General features: G+C 41.6%; 3 protein-coding genes across 14 annotated transcripts; all 3 read left to right on the forward strand.

Moving 5' to 3' along the window:
- Positions 1–69: 69 nt before the first annotated feature.
- Positions 70–11,236, forward strand: LOC104241538 (putative pentatricopeptide repeat-containing protein At5g08490). Of its 12 annotated transcripts, none has more exons than XM_070153245.1 (8): positions 108–156; positions 4,641–4,711; positions 5,639–5,821; positions 6,415–7,071; positions 7,187–9,133; positions 9,372–9,493; positions 9,601–9,832; positions 10,767–11,236. In XM_070153245.1, exons 5-6 carry the CDS (start codon positions 7,237–7,239, stop codon positions 9,413–9,415), a joined length of 1,941 nt encoding a protein of 646 aa, XP_070009346.1. In that variant the 5' UTR covers positions 108–156; positions 4,641–4,711; positions 5,639–5,821; positions 6,415–7,071; positions 7,187–7,236; the 3' UTR covers positions 9,416–9,493; positions 9,601–9,832; positions 10,767–11,236. The 12 variants fall into 12 exon arrangements, with proteins under 12 accessions (XP_070009341.1, XP_070009347.1, XP_070009346.1 ...); XM_070153247.1 differs by having other exon boundaries at positions 9,756–9,832; XM_070153248.1 differs by having other exon boundaries at positions 7,187–9,253; positions 9,372–9,832.
- On the forward strand, positions 6,310–7,237 carry LOC138874783 (putative pentatricopeptide repeat-containing protein At5g08490). The gene is made up of 4 exons (XM_070153567.1): positions 6,310–6,351; positions 6,415–6,506; positions 6,591–7,186; positions 7,233–7,237. Exons 1-4 carry the CDS (start codon positions 6,310–6,312, stop codon positions 7,235–7,237), a joined length of 735 nt encoding a protein of 244 aa, XP_070009668.1.
- Positions 10,877–18,105, forward strand: LOC138874784 (uncharacterized). Its single transcript, XM_070153568.1, has 10 exons — positions 10,877–10,960; positions 14,079–14,207; positions 14,317–14,602; positions 14,790–14,932; positions 15,032–15,223; positions 15,316–15,684; positions 16,250–16,328; positions 17,093–17,208; positions 17,621–17,749; positions 17,860–18,105. The coding sequence occupies exons 1-10, from the start codon at positions 10,877–10,879 to the stop codon at positions 18,103–18,105; spliced, it is 1,773 nt and encodes a 590-aa protein (XP_070009669.1).
- The last annotated feature ends 1,785 nt before the right edge of the window (positions 18,106–19,890 follow it).

Here is a 19,890-nt window from a genome sequence, read left to right on the forward strand (position 1 = left end):
GTTCATTGCTATACGTAGGGGACCAAAATACTTTTATATTCATAATTAAGGACTATTTTGATTTTTTTCTCCTCAAGATATCATGAACATAAAAAACTCCATTTCTCACACAAGCTTTCACTGCTTCGCGCCTGTGCGAACTCCTTCATGTTCTCTGTAAGTTCATTCTCCCTTTCTTCTCTCTTTTCATTTCATTGATTCACATTATCTTCTTACAAAAAAGGATTACATTATTTTACCGAAATTGGGTTCTTAAGTAAGGAAACTAACCGAAGACCATAGTTGATAAATAATTGTGAAGAAGATAAATATTGACTGAGCACTTCCTTAATTCATTGCCCATTTTCTTGATTCATTTGGACTCCAAATACTTGTTTAATAAGCAACTAAACTTATCCTTACTCTACTTGTACTCTATCTCAGTCTTATCTATAATATATAAAACATATATCCTTTAATACAACACCGCACCCCCAATTTGCCCAACTTTCTTGAGATTCATTGAATTTTCTGTTGGCCCTAATAAAGATATCTGCCTTTTGCTCTCTAGTAGGAACATAGCTTGTAGTGATTGATGAAGTGTGTGAACCATCATATCTAAAAGCTTAAACTTTTAGAGAGACACACTTTTATTCATTTGATTATGTCTTCAACACACCCCCTCACATGCAGGCCGGATTCTTTTTCATGGGCCAAACACGTGAAATTTTTTAATAATAGGTGGCGGTGAGATTCAAAATGAGGAACTCTGCCTGCTCTAATACCATGTTGAAGTGTGTGACCTCATAAAAAAGTTTAAGCTGTTATAGAGAGCATACTTTTTTTATTTATTTAATTATGTCTTCAACAATGATCACACCAATTTGAATCTTCTCTCTTATAGAGTGGCCATTTTAGTTGCTTTGTGAGGACCAACTTGATTGTCACAATTTAGTTGTGTACTTTTGGGTGGTTCTGGGTTTCACCAAGACAGTCCGACAAACTTCTTAACCGCATTATCTTGCTGGTTGCATTTGCCTTCGCTCTTTACTCAGACCTTGCCACAGTGGAATGTTTCTTAGTCTTCCAAAGCACTGGTGCTTTTCCAAGTTAATGAAATAACTGGTCACTGATTTTCAATCATGGCACATGATGCCCATATGAATCACGAAAACCCCTCAAGAATCAACTTGTTATCAGCTGGAAGTGGTATGCGTTGAAACAGACTCGATTTCAAGTACCTCAAAACTCGCATAGCTGCATGCCTATGATCTTGGTGTGGATCCTGCATCAATTGACTCAATATGTTAACACAATATGTAATTTCAGGTCTTGTTCTCATCAAATAATTTAATTTGCCAACAAGAAGGTGATAACTAGTTGCATCTTAAATTTTTAACTTCTGAGTTTTGTGACAAGTTATGCTGCTGCTATATAGTAAGAAAGTAATGTGCACCCACTGTTAAAGGTGTACTATATCTTTCCCATAAATCACTTGGACAAGGTCAAAAGGATCACTTGCTTTATTGAAACTTATTGGATAGGAAATAAGAGCTTGCTTAGCCCTGTGACAAATATCACAGCTCCTAGAAACAAAACTACTAGTTTGTAGCCCAAGAATTTCAGTCAACTTTGACATATTTTCATATGAACTGTGCCATATTCTTGCATGCCATAAGTTCACCTTCTCTTGACTCTTCACAACTGCACTTATTCCGAAAGCCCCATTCGTAAACCCCTCCTCGCAAGTTACCCCTGTCAATCAGCTTCTTTGTGTTGAGGTCCTGGATAACAAAACGATTAGAGAAATATGTTACCATGCACTTTGTGTCACTTGTTAACTGCCGAATTGAAATAAAATTACATTTGGAGTTTGGACCTAACAACAAATTGCTAAGTCATATGAGCCCCAAAATGAACCCTTCCCACCAGATTCACCTAGAAGATCTCACCATTTGTCACAAGACAACAATGGCCAACAAATCATTTAACCTTCTCACATTGTGCATGACTCAAATGTGCGGTGTATGTGATGTGATGCACCACTATCCAAAACCCAATCTAGCACATATGAATTGAAAACCTTACCACACATGGTTTTTTGTGCTTGTTTCTCCTTGAAGACGACATGAAGTTGATCAACCTGTGTTTGAGTAGATCCTGCAGCATTACTCAAACTAATGTTGCCATCTTTTCTTTTCTCCATCCTTATAGTAGCATGGAGTGCCGTGCCACCAGTATTCCCTTTGTTGTTCCATTCTTGATTTGGCCTCCTTCTTTCCTACTTTGACGGATAGCCCTATAATCTTATAGAAACCCTCATTTTCATGACCATTATGTTGCAGCGCGTGCACCTAGGCCAGCTCTGCCCATTGAGCTCATAAAAATTATCCCTTTCATGACCCACTTTGTTACAGTGACTCAGTGAGTGCAAAGTACCTTGTTTTGCCCTCTGTTCCTTCCTTTTGTGCCTGCTACATGGAAAGTTGCCCCTTCATGTATTGGTTCTTGCGTTCTCGCAACCATTCTTTGTGTCTCTTCACGAATCAGACTTTCAACGGTTTTGCACTAGACTGGCAAAGGATCAGAGGTGGGTGTAGGCTTCGAACCCAGTAGCTTTGGCCCAAAACACGTATATGTGTTAAAAAATCCATTAAATATGTATGAAAATTAAATTCATAACCCAGTTACTAGCACTTGAGATTCTGTCCTAGAATCCATAACCGATAAAGTTCAAATCTTGAATCCACCCTTGCAAATGATCCATGTTAAAAATTTAAGTTATGATTGACCCATAAGCCTGTAAACTCAGCCCATAAGAAATTGATGAAATTTCTCATGCTCATGATATTGCATTTGCTCTTCTGCCGCACCACAAGAACATAGTCATTCGCTCTTGGTTTAGCAGTGCAAGTTCACACTTAATTTGATGAATTCTTGGAGCATTGCCTTGTCTAAACCTTTCCTCAAGATCCAAGCATATTTCTCTACTCGAATCCATACAAGTAACACTTCCTCGCTTTTAGCGCAACACACAATTAAAGTGTGGGCTATAGCGAAGAAAATCGCCACTGAAGAAAAATAAAAAAAATAGATATGTAATGCAAGAAAATGAAACTAGATATGCAAACAATGATTATTTGAACAAAAGAATGGACAAATTATAAATAAGCTCTATATATATATATGATGTTGAGCCCCAAAAACAAAACTCATCGGTGAAGGTGCATACACCTATGACCCAATTAGTCATCTAGAGTTTAAACCTTAAATTTGTGTTTCAAAGCCTCCAATAGCTTATTTAAGCCTTTTTCGATTTGCGCGCGCAGTCTGGGTGTTTTCCGGAAAGTGATAAAATATGAAATTCTGCCTTAAAAATTCATTTGAGTAGACTTAGTCAACGTTTTGAGCAAACGAACTCGGATCCGTATTTTCACGGTCCCGGTGGTTCCGTATCGTGATTTGGGACTTGGGCGTATGCTCGGAATCGAATTCGGAGGTACCTAGCTCGAGTTATCGCTTTTTGTCGAAATTTGATAGTAAAAGGCTTAATGACTTGGAAGGTTTGACCAATGTTTGACTTTGTTGATACCGAGTCAGTATTTTGGTTCCGGAACCCGGTATAGGTCCATTACTATATTTATGACTTATCTGTCAAATTTGTTTAAAAATGGAGTTGGTTTGACATGATTCGGACATCCGGTGGTTGAAATAGAAGTTCTAAAGTTTTCTTGAAAATTTCATTTGATTTTGGTGTCCGATTCATAGTTCTATGTGATAGTTTGGCGATTTGATCGCGCGAGCAAGTTCATATGATGTTTTTGGACTTGTATGCATGCTTGGTTTAGAGCCCCGAGGGTTTGGGTGAGTTTCAGATAGGCTACAGTGTGAGTTTGGACTTAGAATCAATGCTGGTGTGCTTCAATTCTGGTGCAGGCCTCTGACCTCGCAATTGCGAGGTCAGTGTTCGCAAAAGCGAAGCCTGTCATGATCGCAATTGCGGAGAAAATGAAGTGGGGCTGTGTCTAACAGAATTCGCAATTGCGATCAATATGGGCGCAATTCCGAGGAGTCCAAGTTCGCATTTGCGAACAAACCATCGCAATTGCGATGGCAGCAGAAGTGTGAAGACTTCGCATTTGTGAAAGATTTTTCGCATTTGCGGGGTTTGCAATTGCGAACCCCAGGTCGCAATTGCGACATCTGCGCCTGGACTTAAGATGAGAAAAACGGGATTTTGGTTCATTCTCTCAAATTTCAAACCTAAAGAACCCTAGAGGCGATTTTCTCAAGATCCCTTCTTACTCAATTCATTGGTAAGTGATTCTAACCTATTTTCTTTCAATCTTCCATTACATTTCATAAGATTTCAACCTAAAATTTAGGATTTTCATGGTGGAAATTGGGGGTTTGGGAAGAATTAGGGATTTTTGTAAAATTGGAATTGGACCTCAAATTGAGGTCGGATTTCAAAACAAATTAAATAACTGGACTCGGGGGTGAATGGGTAATCGGGTTTTGATCCGAATTTCAAGTTTGGACCAAGCGGGCCCGAGAGTTGTCTTTTAGTGACTTTTTCAATAATGACCTAAATTGAACCTTTTTCATTCGTGGGTAGTTCGTAAGGCTTATTTTGAATCGTTTGGTTGATAATTTGCTAGATTTGGTTGGTTCGGAGGCTTGTTCGTAAGGCAAAGCCGTGGTCGAGCTTTGAGTTGGTCTTTGGAGCGAGGTAAGTATCGTGGTTAGCCTTGACTTGAAGGATTAGGACTTGTTTGTCTATTTGCTACATGTCTAATTGTTGGGTACAACATATATGTGAGGTGACGACTACTTATGCGTTGTTGTTGGGTTAAAGCATGCAGGTGGATCTTGTTTCTTGTAATTTATTCCTTTCTTTGATCATGATATCCATGCTTAGACTAGTTAATTACTAAATTGATCGTTTTTTTTGCATTTATGAGCTACCTATGATAATTGAGTATTGTTTCCGAAGTTGAGGTTGGTATTATGGAACCACTGTTGATGTAAGGCCTGTTCTTGCTTATTTTATCTCCCTTTTGTTATATGTTCATTGTTGTATGGTAAGGGAGAGTGTTAATGCACGAAGGATGATGCCGTGCCATATTTGAGAGTTAACGTACGAAGGGTGATGCCGTGCCATATTTGAGAGTTAATGCACGAAGGGTGATGCCGTGCCATGATTGAGTGTTAATGCACAAAGGGTGATACCGTGCCATATTTGTGAGTTAATGCCCGAAGGGTGATGCCGTGCCATTATTACTGTTCCATGGCGAGGTTGAGAGTAAAAGCACGAAGGGTGATGCCGTGCAGTTTTATTCATTATGTTTGTTCATCGTGTTGGTTAAAGGCTTATTGACTGTCTCTTATTATCATTCCCTATTGTTATTATCGTCCCTTATAGGTTGTTGAAGCCAGTCCCTTTGTAGGAAAACTTTTGCGACTATAAGCAAATTAACCGTTTGTGTAGCTTGGCAAGCCGTCCCTTATGGGTTGTTGAAGCCAGCCCCTTTGTAGGGAAACTTTCGTATCTATGGTTTAGTTTGCTCTCTTACACCCCTTTCGCATGTCCCCTCCCAATAGTACTTGTTAATTCTATGTTTGTTGTTATGTTGCTCCTATATTTCCGTCTGTACAGGTTTATTTACGTGAGCGTCCTGTCATAACCTCGTCACTACCTCGTTGAGGTTAGGCTCGACACTTATGGAGTATATTGGGTCGGTTGTACCATACTAGACTCTACACTTCTTGTGCAGATTTTGGTACTGGTCCCAACTGTCCGTGAGGCGTTTCAGCTCGGATTTGCTTTTGGAGACTCGAGGTAGATCTGCTGGCGTCCGCAGACCTTGAAGTCCCCTTCCACTTTCCCCCTATTTGATGTTCTTATCATTCGAGACAATTGTGCTTATTTCAAATTCTGTATGTAGAAGCTCTAGAAGCTCGTGAATTGTGCCTACGTATCAGGGTTGTACTTAGATATTATTGGTTTTTATGTCATTCCGCACTCAATTTTAGTTTCATTTTGGCTTAATTGATTTTACTTATTGAAATTGATTAAATTGGCTTAAAGATCCTCTAATGTTGGCTTGCCTAGCAAGTAAAATGTTAGGCGCCATCACGGTCCCGAAGGTAGGAATTTCGGGTCGTGACAACACCTTAGTACCTTGATGCCTATAACTATCTGAGAAGATAAAAATTGGCAGAACACTTCATTAATTCATCGCCCAGTATCAGCATATATATAGAGCAAACACACAGGAAGTATTTGTGATTCATTTGGACTCCAAGTACTTATCTAATAACCAACATATGTATAACAGATACATCATATATCCTTTAATATGGTCTTCGGTTAGTTTTCTTGATTCTTCCGATTTTGCTAACAAGTCTCTCTATGTTTTGTACTTCCTGCAGACTTACAATTTTGTCGCTGAATTGACTGAATTATCACAGGCCCTATGGGGAAGTACAGTTGGAGTGTTAAAGTTGATTCTTGGAATAATTCAGTAACTCCGTGAAGAATGAGAGTATGTTTTGGATTATGAAAGTCGATATGCATTGACTAAAGAATTACTACTGGAATCTTTTAGCATGAAGAATGAAGTACTATCTGGCATTATCCAAAAAATCCAAAATCCAACAGTTGCTGATTACCAAGTCTTGGCAAATGTTCTCAAATCTTGTGCTGCCATATCAGATAGAATATTGGGGAAAGCTTTGCATAGTTCTGTCATTAAGTTAGGCCATCATTCTTGTCAATTTGTTACAAAGGCTTTGCTTAATATGTATGCTAAATGTAAAGATCTTGATGAATGTCAAAAGCTTTTCAGCCAGATTAAATACAGTGACACAGTGACATGGAATATTGTGTTGTCTGGCTTTGCTGGTTCGCGGTTTCATGAAACAGAGATGATAAGGCTGTTCAATTCAATGCAAAGAGCGCATTATCCTAAGCCAAGTTCTGTCACTATTGCTATTGTTATTCCTGTGCTTGCCCGTGCTGGAGCTTTGGTTGCTGGAAAAAGTGTTCATTGTTATGCGATAAAGCACGGATTGGATTGTAAAACACTGGTAGGAAATGCTTTCTTATCCATGTATGCAAAATCAGGGAATATTTCAGATGCAGCTGCTATTTTTCATGGAATTTCTGACAAAGATGTTGTTTCATGGAATGCAATGATTGCAGGTTTCATCGAGAATAAGCTTACGGACAGGGCTTTTGAATTGTTCAGGTTGATGTTGAGAGCTTCCATTCTACCTAATTATGCAACTATTGCAAATATTCTTCCTATCTGTCCTAGTTTAGAAGGGATAGCTGGTTACCACTTGGGAAGGCAGATACATTGTTATGTTTTTCGACGGGCTGATCTGCTATCAGAAGTTACCGTCATCAATGCTCTTTTGAGCTGCTACTTGAGGGTTGGAAATTTTGAAGGAGCAGAGTTTTTGTTCCGGAATATGAAAAGTAAAGATCTGGTATCTTGGAACTCAATAATTGCTGGATGTGCAGCGAGTGGTAAATGGTTGAAGACACTGGATTTTTTCCGTGAATTCACTAAAGAGAAGATGAGTGGACCAGACTCTGTTACTCTTGTGAGCATTCTTCCTGCATGTCCACAGCTCAATAACGTGTTGATTGGGAAGCAGATCCATGGCTATGTAATTCGTCACCGTTTCCTCCATCAAGATACCTCGGTGATTAATGCCCTTACAAGCTTTTATACAAAATGTGGAAACATCAAAGAGGCGTTTCACACATTTTCGTTGACTTCTAACAAAGACGTGATATCATGGAACACTATGCTTGATGCCTTAGCAGAAACCCAACTTCACGAAGAATTTATTAACTTGTTAAAGGTGATGTTTGTAGAGGGGATGGAAGCTGACTCCATCACATTATTGGCTGTGGTGCGCTATTTTGCTAACATTTCCAGAATGGATAAGGTCAAAGAAGCACATGGTTTTTCAATAAGATCTGGTATCTTGCTAAGTGATACTGAACCTACTCTCGTTAATGCCTTACTTGACGCATATGCAAAGTGTTGCAATTTGAACTATGCTAACAGAATATTTGAGAGTTTATCAGGAAACAAGAATGTAGTCACGTGCAACTCGATGATATCAGGGTTTGTGAATTATGGTTTACATGAAGACGCACATGGTATATTCAAGAGGATGACCGAGAGGGATCTTACCACGTGGAATCTGATGGTTAGAGCTTATGCTGAAAATGATTGTCCTGATCAAGCAGTGAGTCTGTTCACTGAGTTACAGCATCACAAAATGAGGCCTGATGCCATGACCATTTTGAGCCTCCTTCCTGTTTGCGGTCAAACGGCCTCAAGCAACCTGCTGAAGCAGTGTCATGCATATGTGATTAGGTCTTTCCTTGATGACGTTTATCTGGTTGGAGCTCTCATAGATGTATATTCGAAATGTGCTACTCTAGGATATGCATACAAGCTTTTCCAATCATCTCCTGCCAAAGATCTTGTTATATTTACAGCAATGGTTGGAGGGTATGCTATGCATGGAATGGGAGAAGAAGCACTTGGGATATTCTATCATATGCTTGAGCTGGACTTCAAACCAGATCATGTTATAATAACTACAGTGCTATCTGCTTGTAGTCATGCTGGCCTTGTGGATGAAGGGTTGAAGATCTTTGATTCAATGGAAAAGACGCATCAAGTCAAACCTAGCATGGAGCATTATGCGTGCGTGGTGGATCTACTTGCACGTGGAGGCAGAATTAAAGATGCATTTTCCTTTGTGACCCGGATGCCCTTTAAAGCCGACACCAATATATGGGGAACACTTCTGGGTGCCTGTAAAACCCATCAGGAGGTTGATATAGGCCGTACTGTGGCAGGTCACCTGCTTCAAGTCAATGCTAATGATATTGGGAATTATATAGTTATGTCAAATCTGTATGCTGCGAATGCAAGATGGGATGAGGTCCTAGAGATAAGGAAGTCTATGAAAACGAGAGATCTTAAAAAGCCAGTTGGTTGCAGTTGGATTGAAGTGGAACAGAAGAAAAACGTATTTGCTGCTGGTGACTATTCTCATCCACAGCGAAGAATGATATACGAAACATTAAGAATCTTAGATGAACAAAACAAAGAGCTATGTGAGTATGAGTTATAGCCTCCTAATATTTTGCTCATGTGAAGTATTACTGAGCTACTGTATCACCAAATTATGAAAGAAAGTGGTCCACTTTTGTCTTGCTGCTTTTGATATTAGTATGGTAGAATTTCTTTTCATTGTCCAATATACATCCCTTAATTTTGAAAGTCCAATACGCATAGAGTTTTTCTCAAAACTTGGCCAGCTATGTTAACTTCTTATACTAATGCAAACTGCAGATCAATTCTGTACCCTGTTCTTCCCCAGAAAGGTCAAAGCCTGATATTGGCATGCAAGTGTCTTCTTGCTGGTTGGGCATTTATACTCCTTTTATTCTTTTTAAGGAGAATCCGATCTCACCGTAAGGCATCTAATCAAAACTTTTATTAGCTGCCATTTATTTGACTTAGCCAATTCTTTGCCAATTTTTCCTGGCATTGTTTTTATTTAACTCCAGCACATTCGCAGCTCCACTGAGAAGAGGATTTATTTGTAGCAGTTTGAGGTGGATTTGAGTTCTATTTACTCTTTCTGCTATGATGGAAAGATGGATGGGGGAATTCAAGTTTTAGACTTTATGACTAATGAGAAAACTAGATACCTATTTGATCATTTGTGTGCAGTTGTGCGATTTCGTGTTTCCTGGGCATTGGAAAGGTTGAGCTCGAAGTTGCGTTTTCTGTGAATGCTGTTAATTCAGGTTCGACTTTTTATTATCAAGCAGTGTAATCCTGTTCTTAATATTTGTCTTCTTGACAAGATTACGTAATGGAGAATAGTGGTGGAATGCAGAATGCATAATGCAAACAAGCTGACATGGGCAAATATTTAACTCATGTGAATTTGGTGCCTTTACTCTTGGTCTCACTGGCATACATGTTGAATGCTGTTAGTGAGCAGTGTAGTAAGAATTTTGTCATCGGTGTGCCTATTGGTAGTGAACAGTAGTCAAAGATGACCTGTATGTGAGGATTCATTTATTACTTTTTTGTCTTAGTTCTTTTTAGGGCTACTTCATATATTACCCGATTGGAGCAGTTTTGAAATTTCTGTACAAAAGTATATTTGAGCTTATGTTTAAGTTCATTGAGCATGGAGGTCTAAAACTTTGAAAGATTTTCATCAATGTTGGAACAAGATAATCGTTATTCTTGTTTGATTGTTTAGAGTCTTTCATCAACTGGTCATGAAAGATTTAATTGTATTCTCCATGTATTTGTTTGTATTTGTGCTTTCACTTGTTGACATACAGAAGAACAAAAAAAATCTGAATCTGTTGGCTTTTGTTTGAAGAACTTCCAAAGCACCAGTTTATTCATAAGAGGAGTTGCTTGTAATCTTTTAAGGTTTTTGCACATGTGATGTCGTTTTCCTATCTCCAGTCACTTTTCCTCTCACCTCAAAATGATACTTCAGGGTTTCAGCTTCTGCAATTTCTCTTGGGTCAAGTTGGGCGGGTTGAGCTATGACCCATTCTTTAGCCCATCTGGATCCAAGCCTTCTTAGCCGAAGTAGATTTTTGGCAGTTCGGTCAAACCCGTTTATTGACCGAATCCATTTTAACTTTTGCTCAAATTTGACCCACTGCAGAATCACAAATAAGATTTGACACATGTTTTTGAATTTGCTTGAAGTTAAATGGTGCAAGCCAGAATCTCCTAAGGAGCTGCTACTTTGTTGGAATAGAAGAAGACTACATAAATAGTAATGGACGGTGATTACGAATTTTTATTTTCAACGACAAATGCAGAATAAAAAGGATGCCCCTAAAATTCTTCAATTGGAGGCTGCTTCAGTTCAGAGATCCGGAGAACAGATTCAATTGCTGGTATGCACATTATGTATATTTATGGCTCTGAGATCTATACCTGAGAGATTTGTCTGTTTTTTCTTTGAACATTGTATTTTGCTTGATTTCTATTAAAATTGCTCTCTAAAAATACTGGCGTCTGTGGTGGTATGGCTCTGCTAGTTGGAAATAATTGATTGTTCTCATAATTTCAGTAGGGTGCCTATTGGGACTAACAGATCCTCATGACTATAGTACAAATTGGGTCATAATTTTTGTAAAACTTGTTCAGCAATTCTAACGGGATTGTCATAACTTGCATGTGTAGAAATTTTATTAACCTATTTTCACTTCAAAGTTAATCCATTGTGGTCTGAATCAATTCCAAATTTGCTATCAAACGTCTAATAAAAATTCCAATTATAGTGGTTAGATTCAACCTGAACTTTCAAAAGTCAATACACGCTTTGTGGGTTTTTTTTTTATACTCAACAGAATCCAATAATAATGTTGTTTAATTTTTCGTCAACCAAATCAATCCAGATTATTTGGGATAGTCAATAAAAGTTGAATGGAACATTACTCAGTTAATTCCAATCACAAATAAGCAACGAGTCTTCAATTGTGCAATACATAAATTATTCTTTTCTGATTTTAATTGTGTGCTCATAATTTATTAGTATTAGAAGAACAAGAATGAGAAGGAGGACAAGCTTTAATACATGATACATAGTTGCAAAACTTTAAAATGGGGACAAAAATTAAGGATACCCCGTCCACTAAGTTGCGGATATCAAATGGTTAAACAAACAAAATAGTGAATGATATCTTTAAAACGGTAGAAAGGAAAATATGTTACGTGTGGGAAATTAACTTATGGATAGCTAATTATGTTCCAATGATCTTGCTGTGTTATTAAGATGTGGATAAACTTGTTTCTTTTAGATAATATAACCAATGTAGTATTACTTTCTAGGTCAAATACATATATGGCCCCGTAAACTTGGCCATTCTTTTTTCATTTAGACCCCTTATTTTAAGGAATGACCTATTTAACATCTAATGTTGTTTGAAAATGTGTCTATTAAACACCTAAATGACAATTCCCGATAGAAAGGTGGTGCGTGAGTCTCAAACGCAGTAATGTGGCCAATTAACAAATGACATGTGGAAAAAACTTTCCTGGCAACTCCCACTCGTCTTCTTAATTTCACCACGTTCACCATTTTGTTTCTCCATTTCACCACATATCTAATCAGACCTTATTGAATTTATCAAATACACGGACTCTAATTAGTGATTATCCAAAAGAAGGTGAAGTATTTCTGCAATTATAAAAATCTAAAGCTCCATAGAAACTTGTTTACCGTGAAAATGATAACAACAATCAAATTTGTAAATGAGACTCTAAAAATACGTGATCTATTTTTATGCTAGTCGTTAGAGCAGCTGATGCTAGGAGTATGAAGTTCAACGATGAGATGCAAGTTAAAACGAGGCAGTAATCAAACCGAGGGGCTTACTGTCCGAGCTTCGGAATGGTCGATGAATGGCCTCGGGGTCGATATCCGGCTCGAGCTCGAGCTATCAGGGGTAACCGGGAAAGGGATACCAACTAGAATATAATTAAAGAAGGCTCTTTATGGCCAATACCAAACAATAAATGAAGAACAAATATGAAAGCAATATATGCAAAGAGTAGCCTCGGGCAAATGGGTTAGAGAGAAAAAAGAGAGAGAAATATTATTGATCTTGTAGAATAGTTGGAGCAACAACAACCCTTTACAAAGTGGTGTGGATTCCCTTTATATAGGAGGGAGAATACAATATAGTACATAATGCATTAAATGTAAAGACATGGGGATGGGACGACTAGGCACGATACTAGACTCTGCTAATGCTAGTTGCTTGCCTCGGGAGTTCCCCACCCTCGGAATCTTTGTTGGGTTTGAGTGAACCTCGGGGGAGGGAGATTAACCGTAACCCTACAGCCTCGAGATACCAATATGACTCCCCGAACGCACCTTAGTGGCGAGAAATCGGTCCCTCCGATTTCACCGTACACAGATAGTCTCCGCGTTTTCTAGAACGAAGTAATAGGAAACAATTTTGAACCGTCGTCTCGAGGCCATCATTGCCGTGACATCAACCGTTTAAGAGCATTACATGCCATGTTCCAGATAACTGTGCAAGGCCGCCGTCAGATGCGATAATCGAGAAACCTCACGAACTGCCATTGGCTCGTCCTTTCCGCTCCCTAAGCGGTTCCTATAAATGCATCGGTTGCTTGACACTTCCCACTTTCACCCCATTTCCAAGCTCACGAGTCAGAATCTTTTGTCTTTGACACTCTTTCATCTTTTAATAGAAGAATTCTTACCATTGACATAGCTAGGACTTCTAGGACGGTTCCCCGGCGGGACGCCGCTACATCATCATCCCGATCGTCTAAGGAGGAAACTAGAGCGATTCCCTCTTTGGAACAATGTACCCCACCTGATCTCGATATGTCAGGGGATTTTAGTGTCGATGCCACTTCATCTACACTGGGTCGGTGCGAGCGTGTGTCTCGATACATTAGCGTCGTGACCGATATTAACAAGGTGAGGACGGACTGCTGATGGAGCGAGGCAGTGAGGGTGGAGATTCCCGGTCCCAACGATAATATAACGGACCATAAGGCTGTCTTCCTTCACGTGTACACTTACCCATTCACCCTGGGTCCCGATAATTCTACCGAGTCCTCTCCCCTGGAGATAGACCCGGTTATCCTTGACTTCTGCGACCGATACCAGGTGATGCTTGGTCAGATTTACCCTTCTTTTTGGAGGATAGTGTTGCTGCTTCGCCATTTCACCGAAGGGGTTGAGGGTGAGATCTTTACCCTCAATCATCTAATCAGGATGTACAGTCCTTGATTTTATCGAGGTTTAATCAGGCTCCGCCATCGGTCCAATTTTTTTTTTCTCGAGCGTCGACGAGGGAAAGGATCGAGGATGGATGAGCAGGTTTATCCGGGTAAAGACCTCGGACATCATCCCGGCCCAGAGGATGCCCTTTCCGGAGAGGTGGAATTTCCGACGTAAGCAATTTTTCCCTTAGCCGCTTTTCAACCATTCTTCCTTTCAAAATAATGATCTCTTTGTGCTTCCTGCAGTTGCTGCTTGGTACCCGGAGGCGGTTCCAGATTTGTCGGGATGGATCAAGCGGTTGGACGAGAAGTTACCATATCGTTTTCCGTCTTAGACCGGCCTGGCCAATAAGCGTTGGGTGGCTAGGAATCATGGTGAGGTTCCTTTACCACCTACGCCTTGTACTTCGTGTTTCTTTTTGAGCCCTTAGTGAAATCGTCTTGCGGTTACTGCGCTGGTAAAGGTCTTGGTGAGAATATGCAGATGAGGCCGCCCCCTAGTGGCGAAGTAGGGGCTTTGGATCCCGACACGAGTAAGAAGAGGAAAAGCAGGGCAGCTGCTGTCCATCCTACGACAAAGAAAACCAGGTCACTCAAGCATCGAGCCGCTGCTGGAACTACTGCTTCAACCTCAGAGGCGAATCCTGACACCGAGGGAGAGGATGATGAAGAATTCCCGTTAGAGCGGAGAACAAGGTCGAGTGCGAGAGCCTCGCAGGAGCCTCAGACAGAGGCTGCTGAGTCCGGAACGGTTGGCTCCAGGCGGCCCTGTGAGCTGGGGACCCTCGAAGAAGATGTTGATGTAGCTTCAAATTGCACAGATGGATTCGATGCAATTTTCGCCCCGGGGGACAGCTGCCGTTGATCTTGAGGGGTCAAGGATCGGAGCCTTTCAGGAACGTGGGTTTCCACTTGGAGAAGTTGGTGATCTGAATGACTTCCTTTCGTGCTTCCTAGTCTCGTCAGGGGAACTGCGGGATGCTCAAGGGATGATCAGCGCCAAAGCGGGGATTCCTCTCCAAGGGGGAAGCTCTATTGCCAACATCTTTGATGGTGTTAGTGATAGTGCCGATCTTGATATTCCCGGTGCCTTCAAAGCGGTGGAGAAGCTCATGCAATAGGTGATAGCCATTTCTTGTGCATTTCTTTCGCCCTCGAACGTCATTCTTCATCTTTCTAACTTTTCTGCTATGCCGTAGTGCAAGGAGATATACGATCATGCCATCCTTCGGCTCCGCAAGAAGCTTTCTTATCACGAAAAGGAGTGTAAGGAAGTGACCTCGAAGCTATGGGATTCGGAGGCTCGTCCTGCCCGGGGAGGGAAAGAACTGGGAGAACTTCGGACAACTTTGGAAACGATGCTCCGGGAGAAGGCCAATCTTGCTGCTCAGGTATTTTGCCTTGCTCGTGCTCGACTTTTATTCCGTATTCCCATATATATTGGCTTACCTTTATTATGTAGGTCGAGTAGAGTGGCTCACAGATTAATCAACTGAATGCGGAGATCTCCGGGCTGAGGGAGCAAAATGAAATAGCGGCCGGGGAGTTGACGACATCCCGGGATCTTCTCAAGGATGCTCGCAGGGAGGTTGCTGCTTTGGCCGCGGTTAAGTCCGAGGTCGAAAGAAATGCTATCACTTATCAGGAGGATGCGGCTACGACATATAGAATAGCTCGAGACATATCAATAGAAGCTGGGCAGAAACTAACCCAAGCTATTAAGCATGCTAAGGCGGAGGCGAAGACAGAGACCCTGGAGGAAATCGGAGCCAGAGGTATCGACCTATCAGCTGATCTCAAGGAGGCCCGTGAAGCGGAGGAAGAACTGGCGCTTTTAGTTGCCCCTGATGAGGTCAAAGATAATAGTGACGAGGAGTAGTCTCCGAGTTATTTTGTATCCCCTCCTTTTCCCCTTGTATGCGGCCCCCGGGGGAATGGGCTGTGTAAAGATGTTTTATTTTTGACAATGCAAAAAGGGGTTTTCATTCTTTCAGCCCTTTTCTTCCCCTCTTCTTTTTTTTTTCCTGCCCCCTTTGCTTTCGCGTTTTAGCTTTTGCCTCTCGGCATTGGCCCTTCGGAGCCTACTCTCGGATCAACCGGGACCCAGAAATTGGCCATTTCCCGGTGTCAAATTGACAGCTTCTCTCGGACTGATGCTTATGACATCGGGGTGCTCCCCAAGATCCCATAGTTTTCTGAGTTATGTTAGGTAACAATATTCGTATGATCCGATAAGAAGAAAGGGGGGCCGATGTGATTCCCACAGTACATTTCCCTAAGAGAGGGTGACGTTAACGCGACCAGAATTAATTGGCCCTCTTGGGTAGGTGGGCAGTTGTTGCTTTGCCCCTATATATTTGTTCATCCGTCTCTCAAATGGCGAATTTGCTGTTTTGAAAAGGTTGTCTCTTCTGCAGATCCTGGCACTTTGTGCTAGTTCTTCCACTTCCCTATTTTCGGAAAATTTTGCTCAGATCCTTATTTCACCCCCTCCCCGTACTTTGCCGTAGCCGTGGTTGCTATGTCAACGTCTGATCATCGGTCGGGGGGAGTCCCTCCTGTGTTACGCATTCGTTTGGCACCAGCAGTTTGCCTCCGACATCAGGTGAGTGAGGCTCAGGTTGCCCTGCTTCAAGTAGAGCTGTCACGTCGGGGAAACCTCCCAATGTTCCGGGCCATCAAGAGCATGTGTCGAGGATCATTTCATCAGTGGGGGAGGAAAACCTCGAGATGATCAGAAAAGATTGCGGATGGTGGGAAGGCATGATTTTGCAAGTACCTTCCCCCGAGGAGAGCGCTATGACATATGTTGAGAGATTTTTGAGCGTATACACTCATGTTTTCACGCCGAGTTCCCCCGATCGGGTCATGCTCGATTTCTGCCAGAGATATCAAGTAACCCTGGCGCAAGTTCATCCCTCCCTTTGGAGAATAGTGCAGGCGATGAGATATTTTGCCAACAAGGCCGGGATAGAGTTTAACCTCAGCCATCTCGTGAGGTTGTATCAGCCATTATGCTACTGGGGCTTGATTGCTCTTCAGCGTCGGTACACCCGAGCTCCTATAGTTGGCAGTGAGGAGGACGAGGATCAGGAATGGATGAGTCGGTTCATTCGGATCCGAACGACCGACGTCATTCCTGGAGAATTTTTGCCATTTCTTGAGAAATGAAATTTCACACGTAAATGCCTCAGATGAATAGTCTTCGTTTCGATTGGAGGTTGGCTCTGTAACGATATCTTTCTGTTCTTTATTTTTAGCAACTCATTGGTCGCCTAGCGAAGTCCCTAATTTAGCCGAGTGGTCTCGTAAGCTGGCAGCTTTCTCAATTTATGATAGGCGCCGGTGGCGAGATCTGTCCAAAGGGAGATGGGAGGTAAAGCATCATGGTAGGTGCCTGGCGCTCTGCCTCCTAAAAAATGGCGCTTTTCTTGCTGGTTTATTTGATTTAACTGTCGTAGGTGCCGGGGGTCCTTTTGAAGTGAGGCCATTTCCCCCGGGGGAGGAAGAGAGATTGCTGGCCTCGGGATCAAGGGGTGTTGATAAAAGGAAAGACGTTCCGGGGGCGAAAGGGCTTGCAGTGAGGCGACTCCCTCTCAGCGGTTAAGAAGAAGCGATTCGGTCGATCGACGACCTTCTGGAAGTGGTACGCCATTGGACGTTGCTTCGGCCTTCGGCGAGGCTCAGCGTTTTGGCCTTATGGTGAGTTTTGACTGCTGTAAGGTTGTTCTAGCCCCGCACTTTTCCTTTTCCCCTCTTCTTTTTTTTTATATAGCTTTCTTTCATAGGCCTTCGACAGGCTTAAATACGAGCTGCTTCGTTGCAAGGCTCCGTTGCGGGAAGCTCTGGATAGGGAGAAATCCCTCAAGCTTCTTTGTGCGACAAAGGAAAGCGAGCTCGTTTCCTTACGACGTGAGGTAGACCGGAACCGGATCCGTGAGATTTTCCTGGAGAAATAGGTACCCTGTATTTCATGCTAGCTTGCACTCCCTTTCTATCTTGGCGTCTTGATGTTTTGATGTTTCAGTTGAATAACAAGGCGGATGAGCTGGGACAACTCTGGGGAGAGGTTGGCCGAGTCAAACGTGAATTCATCGAGCTGCAGGCGCATGCGAGTGCCCATTTTGCGGCCGAAAAGAGGGCTCAGGCCGGGGTTTCTGCTATTGAGGCACAAATCCAGACCGTTCGTGTGAACGATTTTGCTTGGGCGAAAATGATCGCAAGGCTTTCGTCCGAGATTTCGAAGGAAAAAATCGAGGTGGTGAATGCCTGAGCCGAGGTTGTGATGAGTAATACCAGGGCGGGATAGAAAGTGGTGGCCTATTCGAGGAGCGCTGCCATTGCTAAAGCTGAGCTGAGGAGGGCCCTTGATCGTGCAAGCAATAGCAATGAGTATGCGAGGTGCAGATCCCGGAGGGAAATCCCCGAGGAGATTCATGCCGGGGGCTTTGATCTCTCGGGGGAGATCGAGCAAGCCAAAGGGGAGGAGTATGATGCCAATTTCCTTCTGTCTGATACTGAAGACGGTGAGGAGGGGGCCACCGGGCCGTAGTTGTCGAAGGGGGGAACGTTTATTCCCTGCCTTCTTCTTTGTGTATATAGCTTTCATAATATGTCGTAGATTGAGATTGTGCTTCACCGCTATCACACCTCCTTTTTTACACCCCGAAGGGTATATAAGGGAGTTTTTTCAATTAAAGTGACATTATTCGATATGGAATTATTTTTTACGTTCAGAGTCGCCACTTGGGATAATTTATAGTGTCCCAAGTCACTGGTTTAAATCCCGAATCGAGGAAATATTGACTCTATTTTACAGTCCGCGAACACAGAAATCCCGGTAAGGAATTCTGTTAACCCGGGAGAAGGTGTGAGGCATTCCCGAGTTCTGTGGTTCTAGCACGGTCGCTCAACTGTTATTATTGGCTTATTTATCTGATTTAAAAACACGTTTTAGCCTATGATAGATTTTATTAACCGCTTTTAATCATTTTTTAAGAATAGTCAATGCTATTTAAAACATGCCTTGGACCACGCCATACGAAATGCACCCGCGGTCCGCGACGCATTTTATCTAACGTTGTTGAGATTTGGATTTGGTTTACATGAAATGCACACCCGAGTTTAGGAAAGTAATTTTTTAAAATAGCGCGCCTAAAGCAACTACACATTTTTCAACTTTGCGAGGGCCATGGAATTCAACTAAATGGCTCGCCTCGATTTCTAAGGATTCAAATATTAATTAAATGAGGGCTATGCATTTTGAGATTTTATTTGGCATGGAGCACCTCAAATTATTCTATCAAAAGTATTTCTAAACTTAACTTTTTAAGGGCCATAAACTATTTGCGTTATATAATATGGTTCACCCCAACTACTAGCGGAATCTAAATTAAACACTAAGAGCATTGGAAATTCATTTCTAAACTGAAGTTTGAACTAAATAAAGGGAAATTGCTTTAAATAGGGATAGGGCTGATTATTTGAAGAAAATGGTTTGGGCCAACAACAGCATTCAGACGGAAATTAAGAGGTAGGCTCAGACAGGACGAGGCTGTGCAATGCTGTTTCAAGTGGCCTCATGGTCTAAAACCTAAAGAATGGCCCAAATCCTTTGAGGAATCACGGAATAAACCGGGCAGGCCTCAAGTTCGAAATTAATCTTTCAATAACTAGGCCAGTATTAGGCCCAGTTCTCAAAACCGAACATTTGTGCACAATCAATTAAAAGCCAATCAATTAGGACTATACGAGAACAAAGAAATTGAACTAATCAAATTATTTCTGAATTTTAACGAATCAACACAAATTAACTAGTTGAAACTCCAATTTTATCTTGCATGCATTTTCGGGTCAAATTTGCTATGAGAAAATCCAGCAACAAACAAACAAACTACTGGGCTCAAGAAACAAGCCCAAGTAGCAAAGATATATGTCCTCCCTTGTGAATGACCTTAGAATCTGAGGTTTAATGAACCCAAAACTTGGAAGAAACCAAAGCTAAGGTCAAGACTCAATATCGAGTCTATTCCAACAACAAAATACCATTTGCACCCAA

The sequence above is a fragment of the Nicotiana sylvestris genome, chromosome 8 (genome assembly GCF_000393655.2).
Source record: "Nicotiana sylvestris chromosome 8, ASM39365v2, whole genome shotgun sequence".
NCBI classification, from domain to species: domain Eukaryota; kingdom Viridiplantae; phylum Streptophyta; class Magnoliopsida; order Solanales; family Solanaceae; genus Nicotiana; species Nicotiana sylvestris.

Excerpts from the sequence above, each read along its gene's own strand:
- LOC104241538 (XM_070153240.1), top strand. The coding sequence starts at position 7,237 with ATGTTGAGAGCTTCCATTCTACCTAATTATGCAACTATTGCAAATATT. Across the intron at positions 9,134-9,371 it reads TGAACAAAACAAAGAGCTAT|ATCAATTCTGTACCCTGTTC; the intron begins GTGAGTATGAGT and ends TGCAAACTGCAG.
- LOC138874783 (XM_070153567.1), top strand. The coding sequence starts at position 6,310 with ATGTATAACAGATACATCATATATCCTTTAATATGGTCTTCG. Across the intron at positions 6,352-6,414 it reads ATCCTTTAATATGGTCTTCG|ACTTACAATTTTGTCGCTGA; the intron begins GTTAGTTTTCTT and ends TACTTCCTGCAG. Across the intron at positions 6,507-6,590 it reads TTGATTCTTGGAATAATTCA|CATGAAGAATGAAGTACTAT; the intron begins GTAACTCCGTGA and ends GGAATCTTTTAG.
- LOC138874784 (XM_070153568.1), top strand. The coding sequence starts at position 10,877 with ATGCAGAATAAAAAGGATGCCCCTAAAATTCTTCAATTGGAGGCTGCT. Across the intron at positions 10,961-14,078 it reads GAGAACAGATTCAATTGCTG|TTGCTGCTTGGTACCCGGAG; the intron begins GTATGCACATTA and ends TGCTTCCTGCAG. Across the intron at positions 14,933-15,031 it reads TTCCCGGTGCCTTCAAAGCG|TGCAAGGAGATATACGATCA; the intron begins GTGGAGAAGCTC and ends GCTATGCCGTAG.